The sequence below is a fragment of the Anabas testudineus genome, chromosome 4, assembly GCF_900324465.2.
Source record: "Anabas testudineus chromosome 4, fAnaTes1.2, whole genome shotgun sequence".
Classification (NCBI taxonomy): domain Eukaryota; kingdom Metazoa; phylum Chordata; class Actinopteri; order Anabantiformes; family Anabantidae; genus Anabas; species Anabas testudineus.
In genome coordinates this window covers 19,490,373-19,499,506 of record NC_046613.1, presented here as the reverse complement: position 1 = coordinate 19,499,506, position 9,134 = coordinate 19,490,373, and the positions used below count along the sequence as shown (strand labels likewise).

Sequence of the window (9,134 nt, the reverse complement as noted above, 5' to 3'; positions counted from 1 at the left end):
CACAGGCTCAGGACAACCCTCAGGACGTGGCAACCTCTTCCCTTCTTGCAACACCCGCACCAGTCGGATTATTGTCATCTGACCTTGAGTTTTACCGATCATACTGAGGAAGAGCTGTGGGGGGGAGGACAGGTACAGGTTACTAAAAATACAAAAGAACCACACAAACAGTTCAGCCTGGTGTCCCGGTGTAACCGCGTTTCCTTTATGAATCTTTCACCTGAGCTGTGCAGGTCTTTATTTCAGGTCAATCAGGATAAGAGAGCCAGTTAATGAAAGATCTTTGATAAACCGAGCTCTCAGTGTTGGCAAAGACCGGGTGCTGCTCCTGCCATCATTTCTCAACACCATCTGCTGTGTGTGTGTGTGTGTACTTTTATTTAAAATGTATTTCTGATTGTAGTGAGGTGTGTGTTATATGTGTTGCTATTAAACAACTTTCCAAAAATAACCTGTAACAATAGACGTGTTGTGACAGGGCAGAGATTAAGGTTGGTACTGACCGACATTGGGCTCTTGCTGGAGTCACAGTAGGTGATGAGTTCGTACATCGTCACCCCGAAGGACCAAACATCTGACGCACGGTAGAACTTACAGTGAGTCAGACACTCTGGAGCATACCTGAACAACGAGAAGGAGTTTAAGAGCATGAAGTCACATGTTTGCTTTATCAGGCATCATCTGGCAGTTTTTAATGTTAATATCACATGCATTACTGTAGAGTCACCCACAATATGGACAGACAAAGCTACTACGACTAATTCCCAATGCTGCCGTCAAAGATTTTATTCTTCAAATGGGACCATCAATAGTTATTCTATTTAAAAAATACATATGATATGTTTAAATAAAGAAATGAGACACTTGATCATTAACTTCGTCATATTAACTTTGAAAGTTTAAAGTTCTCCAGAAAAATTGATTTCTAAACTGCAGTAATCTGGAAGTTGAATCATAGCAACTGCTTCCAGTCAACTTCAAGACAACTTCACCTGGAAGACGGGGAAAATGATTTGACGGACGTGAACTTTTATTCATCTGACAAAAGTACAAAGAATTTGTTTTCAGTGTTTTCATGTTGTTGAGATATATATAGTTAAATAAAGCTTCATGAGAATTGAAAAAAAAAATCACTGTTTTTATTTGGAGAACATTTTATGCAGTAGGTTTAATTATTTTACCAGCTGGACAGGCTGCAGTCAGTCCTTACTGATCTATACTTTTTCATTTCACCCCTCTTCTTTATTCTCTCCTTCTGAACAATATCATGCTAGTGTCTCTCTCTCCTCGCCTCCTCTTAACTCACCAGAAAACAGGGCTGTCGTGGTCGTCCTTCACGGTGTAATATCCCTCATTGTCCTTGATGCTCTTGGTGAGGCCGAAGTCTCCGATCTTCACTGTCGACTCATTCTCCACCAGCACATTTCGGGCGGCCAGGTCCCGGTGGATGTAATTCTGAGATCCCAAGTAGTCCATTCCCTTAAAAAAAAAAAAAAAAAGATAAGCAGGCTCAGTGATTGAAATTCAGCCAGTGATTTAATGTGATTTTAATCCAGTGACTAGAACATGCTGACAGACAAGAAACGAGAAATCCTCTGTAGAGACAATGTGTTACCTGGCAGATCTGGATCGAGTAGCTCAGCAGGGTGCTCAGGCTGGTCTTGCTTTTGTTTCTGGGCAGGTACTCTTTTAAACTGCCAAGTGGAAGATACTCCATGATCAGCTTAATGGCCTGACCGCCTATAAATAGATGTACAAACAGATGCAGTTATTTTTACATAAACATATATAGGTCAACAGCAACTGTTTTTTATTTTATTTTTATTCACAGAAACCAAACCCCTTCCTGAACAGTGAACACTTTAGGACAATAAGCTAGGTGCTATTTAAGCACCATTTACCCAGAAAGGGTAAATTTATGGCCTCTAGTTGCTCTAGAAGGATATTTGAAACGTGTATGACCAACAGAGGATATTGTGTTTTCAGCTTGTCCCACGTTCCAGTTGAGACAGATTTAAATAGGTGCACACTAGTTCCTTTTACATCATGTCAACAGAACATGAATGAAACACCTGAATAAAAAGCTTTCATCCTGCACCACATCTGACATCTGAAGGCCTCAGGAAGGTGCTTTAGTGACTGGAGTGTGGATCCAACAATACAGCTTCATCTGAATACATGCTTTTTCAGTGTCTGTGTTTATTTCTTACCTTCCTCCTGACAAATGCCCTTGTACTTGACAATGTTTTCATGGTACAGGGCCTTCAGGATGTTGATCTCACTCGAGAGGTTGTTGCTCTGCTCCTCCCTGTTCTCAGGCTTCAGTGACTTCACTGCCACCAGCTCGCCTGTTTTATCTCCTCGAGGATCATAGCGACACAGCTCCACCTTACCAAAGTGGCCCTGCATGAGGAAAGAGAAATGTTTGTTTGAAGCCCATGAATGAGTTCTAGTCTTATGAGACACCTGTGTTGAAATACTGATGCACAAAAACAGCAGGAAGAGTTTACCTCTCCCAGTTCTCTGATCTTCTTCAGGAATCTCTTTTCAAACACAGTTGGGTCCACCTCTGGTGTAGGTTGGGGTTTGATAAACGGGTCTGAGGAGAAAAACACAATTACATTAACCCCGCTGGGTACAACATGTCTTTTCTTCAGCATAAGCAGACATGCGTCATAGGAAGTCAATTGTGGTTGATAGTGTCAAAGTTTTCACAGAATTTGCTATAGTTACGTAACTGTTCAATTGCTCTGGTTTTCACACAAAGGCTACTTTAAGTAGGACAATTCATGATTTGAGCAAAATACAGTTTATATCACTTTTTACCAATGGTTAGGAAAAGGTTTATTTAAACTAGGCAGACTGTCAAACCCTTTTGTTGCAAACTACAGGTCAACATTTAAATAAAGATGATTTGTAACATAAAAGGCTCCAAAGGTATGTTACAAGGCCAGCTGCAGTATCCACTTTTGACCAACAGGTGGAAGAACAGAGTCTATAAAGTGGCCATGGGGCCCAGCTGAGGGGCAGATTAGTGATAATGCACCCAGTGAACTTCCTCATGAACATCTGAGTTGAGTAAACAACTCCCTTTGAGCTGCTTACCAGGCTGCTGCTAGGTGAGACATAAAACATGCAAAACATACAGCTCATATTCTAACTGAAAACAACTGCCTTAGGTTCTTGTACCCGTGCTAATGTTTGGCTTGTTCTGCCGTGTACTCTCAGGGACAGTCTGCGATACTGTCTTATGGATGTGTCTGAGGCAGAAAAGCTTGACGCAATGAAAAAACTGTTAAAGCTGCAGAAACAAGATGTCGCCTGAGGTTTTACCTCATTTCTACCCCTACTCAATTAAATAAATATAAACATAAATGCTATATATGACATAAATACTGTCAATTTGAATAACAAAACGCACATTTGTTCAACACATACTTTTTTTATCTAGCTCATCTATGTCGCGGACAATAGCCCTGAAGAAAGGCCTCTTCTTGGGATCGTAGTTCATGCAGCGGGTCATCAGTTCAGCCAGCTCGCTGCAGTCTGGGGTGGCCAGCTGGCACTCTGTTTCATAAAACCTCTCCTTCTGCTCGGCACAGAAACATACACGTCAATGAGAATGTGCATACAAACAGAGTTAATGTGTTCACAGATATTGTTACTGGACAGGTAGTGAAGAAAGGTAAAAATAATAAATGGGAATCGCATGTGAAACCAAACCCAGCATTAGTTTAAATGTATGATACATAGTCAGGTTCATACGTAATAGAATCAAGGTAGGTTTTTGAAAATTTGTTACCACCTCCACACATACCCTTTTTGAGAGGCTCATAAATGATGGAACAATTAGACAAAATTAGAAAGAGGAAAGATCCGTTGCCTTCAATGGAAAATGTTGGTCTTGCCAGGCTGTTACTGCAGGAGCCTTCAGTCTGTGAAAAGCTGCTCTATTTAGTTAAATAAGGTGACAGACTTGCATTACGAAGCTTCTGGTTAGCGTTCGCTGTAAATTTCGCCTTTTCTGCTCTTGAGCATTACCAAGGTTTGAAGTGTAACTGTTCTCGACTTGACTAGATGCTGTGAGAGGGTTTGGACTGTGGACTATTCCTGCAGTCATCTACCTTAGCAATTGGCTGTCTCTCTCTGTGATAGGTTTATTTTTGGTTTTCACTCTGATGGCCTCCTTCACTTGCGTATACATGTCTTTGAACCTCAAGTTGAGAGTTTGAGATAACAGCTACCTACCAAATGCAAATGTGACCCACCTCCGGACTTTTTATCAGCTTGATTAGTTATGGAGGAACAAGGGAACAGGCAACACTTGGCCACGCAACTGCCTGTCAGCCATTTTTCCATTATTTATTAACCGCCCAAAAATAGCTGTGTGTGTATGAAAATAGCTGTGTCTTCACCTCTTTTCTCCTTTGCATTAGTTATGAACCTGTATGTACGACCACATATTCAGGTGAAGAGCTTGTGTGTGGCTCATACCTCAGTGAGTTTCTTGTCTTTAAGTGGGACTTCTCCATCATAACAGATCTCCCATAGGGTGGTACCAAAGCCCCACTTGTCAGCTGCAACACTCAACACAGATGCACTCTTCACACACTCCGGAGCGATCCATGGGATACGATGTACACACTCTGCAGAGACAATCATCCAGTTTAGCAGTAATTCAATTGAGAACAGACTTTTTACAGCCCCATGGTTTTCGCACACATTCATAGTCATGTTTCCATGTTGTTATCATTGGCTATTATACAAAATACTGTAGAACATATTAAGAGATCCGAATATAGCCACTGTACAACATCTAAGGCATGTCTACTGGACCAGGAAGACACATCCACTAGTTGATCTTCTTAAGGGTTTCTCTTCAGTTCTTAAGACTTTCCTCTGATCCTAGGGCATAAGGATACAAACTGTAATTGCAATTTACTTGCATTATCTTGGACTATATAAAACACTTTACAGTGTACTCTTGGTCAAAATCGTATTCTTTAAAGTGCCTGCGATTATTACTTTCCTACTAATAATGTGATAAAATGGCACCAACTCAATTATCATTTTGCTCTGCAGCTGTTGAATGTGCATACAGAGTAAGTGAATGTTGGCTTAGAAATAAACCATGCCACTTTCAATCAACATCCGTCAGTGTTCTTTGCACAACTCCTTGGAGTCGTTCTTTCCTTCTCTTCTCATTTGTTGTTCAGCAGAGAGCAGATGTTTCAAGACAAATCAATTTTCCTCTGAGATTAGTGAATCTTGAATCTGGTTTCCGCTGCAATGAACTGGCCTAAACAGTCGCATACTGCTAATCTTTGTCTTTAAAAAGTTCTTTATTTGCTATTTTTTAAGAGTAAAACTATGAATAATATGATCACTTTGACCACTTGCTGACAAAGTCTCTATTGAAAATGCATGAAAACAGAAAAATGTTATTTGGAAGCCATGGTGAGTGTGACTGCATATATTGCACAAGCCTAAGTTTTCGACTGACTGGAAAACTGAATAACTAATTGGCTGAGCTCCACAGACGGCCTTCTGGCTTCATGATTCCATAACATTAGATCTATGTTAGGAAGTGCTTGCAGGTTGAACGGGAACAGAGAGTGACTGACAGGAGGCAAAGAGAATAAGGGAATTAAGATGTGAGGGCGTATAGACACTGGAGTGGGAGGAGGCATACAGTAACTGAACGCAAGGACAAGAGAAAGAGGAAAAATAAGAAGTGAGGAAGTGATGCGTAGATTTGAGGGTTTGAGAAAAGCAAGTAGAGACTGCTGGGAAGAAAGAAGAGTGCTCCCAGTGGGTTTCTGAGCACTTTATCCACTATGTGTTCAATCAAATCTATGTACAAGGACATTGATGTTTAACTGGAAGACTGGCTGATCAGCAAAGTGATGGAGACAGAAGAAATGTTAAGAGTTCTGGGAACAGAGCGAGGGGGGAGTATTCCCAAGAGCGAGCAGAAATTGACATTTGCACAGAGACATTTCCAGTCTGTCCTGTGATTTGCCTACATGGCATAACTTGTACAGTGGCTCTGACAGACAAACCAAAATATGAGACGGCCAATTGAGGGGAACTGGGCAATCTGAGAAATGTCCTTGTTGTGCCTTTTTTCCTGAAGTCAGATCTAGCTTTTACAAACTGAATTACAGTGTAAGAGGGAAATGCGCCCAATTTAATGTCTATTGATTATGTGACAAATATGATTCCTACAATTTGCTTGATCAGAAATGTTCTTTTTTTCTGTACGGTGTGGGAAGCTATACAAGCAAAGGGGGCTAAAAAAAACTCTACGACAAGCACAATAATTTATTCTTTACAGTTAAAAGTGGTGCAACACAGAAAAAATTTCTATTTTGAGTGTTTTTGATGTGGCCAGCCAGACCCTCAGAGTCTCAACCTCAACATACGTCAGCGCTTTTTCCATTAAGTGTGTGTACGTCAACATTTTTTACATAATTATTTAAATCTTAATTAGTTTTAATTGATCATCTAATTCTAGCTTGAGAAATGTATTTGAATTATTTTAACTATTCTCTACTCATCCAAATTACGGCTGGTTGGTTTGGTTTAATGTAATTGCCTATATTTTATGGGTGTCATTTTGGTTTTACTTTCATTTAAAGCTGACTTGGAAAGAAGAAGCAGAAGTTATTGTGAAATTTTCCATGATAGCTATGGTGTAACTTTGTAATTTAGGTTTCACTTTAAGTAATGCTGAGAAACACTATGTGTCTATGCAGTGTGCTTACCCTCTCTGGTGAGCACTGTGATTGGTATTCCTGGGTCGCTGAGCTTGATGAAAGGCCCTCCTTCATCAGTGTCCAGTCCGTCTCTGGCCAACAGGATGTTCTTGGCACACACAAAACCATGGACCAGCTTTTTATCCTCCTACAAACACAAACACAAAAAGATAAATGTATTAGTCCACAATCAAGAGGTCATATTTTATGATTATGTTGATTCAATGGACCAAACATTGTGCAGTTTATGCAATGGCTGCATCCAGGACTTCATTAAATTAGTAATGAGTGCAAGTGAGTTATGTAAGTATTATGTTCCTCTCTTACCAAGTAGCTGAGAGCTGAGGCCAGCTGCATAGCCACCTCAAACTTCCATGGTGTGCTGAGTGGACTCTGCTGTCTCCTCATAAACACGTCAAGTGGTCCAAGTTGGACAAACTCCTCCACCATGATATCTTGTGACACAAACAGTCAAAACGTTGAGACATAGCACCGCAACATCATTCACTCATGTGCCCACACAGTTCTTAATATGCACTTACTCTCCAGATGGCGGACACACACTCCATACAGAAGCACAATGTGTTTATGCGACACTTGTCGCATCATACTGGCTGTTTCAAAGAAAGCCTGTCAACCGAAAAACAAAGATGACTCAACACAAAGCACATTACTGTTTTATACTTTCACAATGGTTACAGGTTACAAAACAGATTCAGTCAAAGTCCTTGCAAGAAACGTTCTAAGAAGAGATGTATGTTAGATGAACAAACAGTCTCTGTAAATAAATCTTACCAAGGAGATGTCTCTGTGTCCAGAACCCAGCACTTTCAGGACCACTTTGACCTCCTGGAAGGATGAGTAACCTACGTCCTCATCCTCCTCGCTCTTCACCCTCAGTGTGCCTGAGTAAATGTTGGTTCTTGTACCCAGGCCAAGATGCTCCTCCTTGTTAGCACAACGGGAAGCAGAGAGTAAATATTAAAAAGGTACATCCAAACTATGAGCAGCACATGTCCCCCCCACTACTAGCACTATGAGGTTTTTATGGTTGTTCTCAAAGTGTTATTATTTTAGGCACTTTATACTGGTTAATACTCTTGACTTAGATGAAGATCAGATCACATTTTATGACAAATTAATGCAGAAAACCATGAAATTCTATTTCATTAACTGTATATGACATGCAGCAGAAGTTTCTAACTCAAAAATGCATCAATAAAATTTTTTATCTTTATAATATGTGTGGACATCTACAGTACTGTGCAAAAGTCTTAGGCACAATTTGCTTTGTTCTTTTATGAACGATGAACAGTATTTATTTCTCTCTACACACAAAAATTGGTTTCTTGGATTTTGCATTTCCACAAAAAACATTTCTGGTCAAGCTTCTTTAGGCTGCGGAAGGTCCAACTTGGAATCCACATAAAGCTGCCAGATACTGAACAAGGTCCTTGCTGGACTCTCTCAAAAAAGAAACTCTGGGAAACTTCTCATCAGATCTTCCACTTCTGTTTTTGTCCTTGACCTTTCCAGATTCCTCTACAGAGGTTACACTTATTATTTGTCACATTAGCCAACATAATGTTAAAACAAACATGTTTATTCTGATATTTTTTGTGATTTTTATCACTGTTTATCATATTTCCTATGTACACTGGCTGTATTCTAATCAAGTGAATACAATATAAATAGGTATATAGTTATAATAGCACTGCCAAACCAAAGAAAAACGTAATGGTGCACAGTAGACTTTTTGCACAGTACTGTACATACATCCCTCTACAGCACTCTATGAACTGAAACACAATGTTTAGGACATCGGAGACAAATGCAAAGATGACAAGGCATACCTGTTCAATCTCCTCTTTGAGAATGCGATGGAAGCTGAGCATGGGTGGCTGTGTGTCTGGAGCTCTATCTTTAGTGACCACGAGCAGATTAGAGATCTCTGAAACACAAACGCACATACGTATGCGTTAAGTAATCTTTTACAGAGAATGTCATGTTTGCCTATATTGTTGTCAAAGTTACTGTAACACAGTCAAAAGTTACAGTTCATATGAAAAGCATGGGCTGGATTCATACAACAATATAAGAACAATGAGGTAAACTAGGCTTGACTTGCCTTTCACAACACAGGAATACTACAAATTTATGGATACTCGTGTTTTACATGCACTGTTATTCAGCTTGAAAGCAAAATTGTGTTTACATGTGGTAAAACATGCTCTCAGCAGTTACATCAATGCGGCAATGATGAGAACAGCTATTCAGGTTGGGTTACTATTCTGATTGTTTATTTTTTGTACATGCTAAGCAGCCTGTGGGAGGGTAAACTGTCTTTGGGCCTGTTACCGTATTCTATGTGTGCAT

The 9,134-nt window shown here is 40.0% G+C and overlaps 1 protein-coding gene across 1 annotated transcript in view; it reads right to left on the bottom strand.

The window, feature by feature from the left end:
- The window catches only part of jak1 (Janus kinase 1), a 33,259-nt gene that overhangs the window by 2,242 nt on the left and 21,883 nt on the right, over positions 1-9,134 (bottom strand). Inside the window, exons 12-24 of the mRNA XM_026346184.1 lie at positions 8,612-8,709; positions 7,554-7,706; positions 7,301-7,388; positions 7,086-7,213; positions 6,768-6,906; positions 4,495-4,646; positions 3,439-3,589; positions 2,511-2,599; positions 2,211-2,403; positions 1,616-1,740; positions 1,307-1,479; positions 504-621; positions 4-114 (exon numbers count right to left, since the gene is read on the bottom strand). Coding sequence (XP_026201969.1) covers positions 4-114; positions 504-621; positions 1,307-1,479; positions 1,616-1,740; positions 2,211-2,403; positions 2,511-2,599; positions 3,439-3,589; positions 4,495-4,646; positions 6,768-6,906; positions 7,086-7,213; positions 7,301-7,388; positions 7,554-7,706; positions 8,612-8,709 — 1,718 coding nt within the window. The remainder of the gene's footprint in view (positions 1-3; positions 115-503; positions 622-1,306; positions 1,480-1,615; positions 1,741-2,210; positions 2,404-2,510; positions 2,600-3,438; positions 3,590-4,494; positions 4,647-6,767; positions 6,907-7,085; positions 7,214-7,300; positions 7,389-7,553; positions 7,707-8,611; positions 8,710-9,134) is intronic.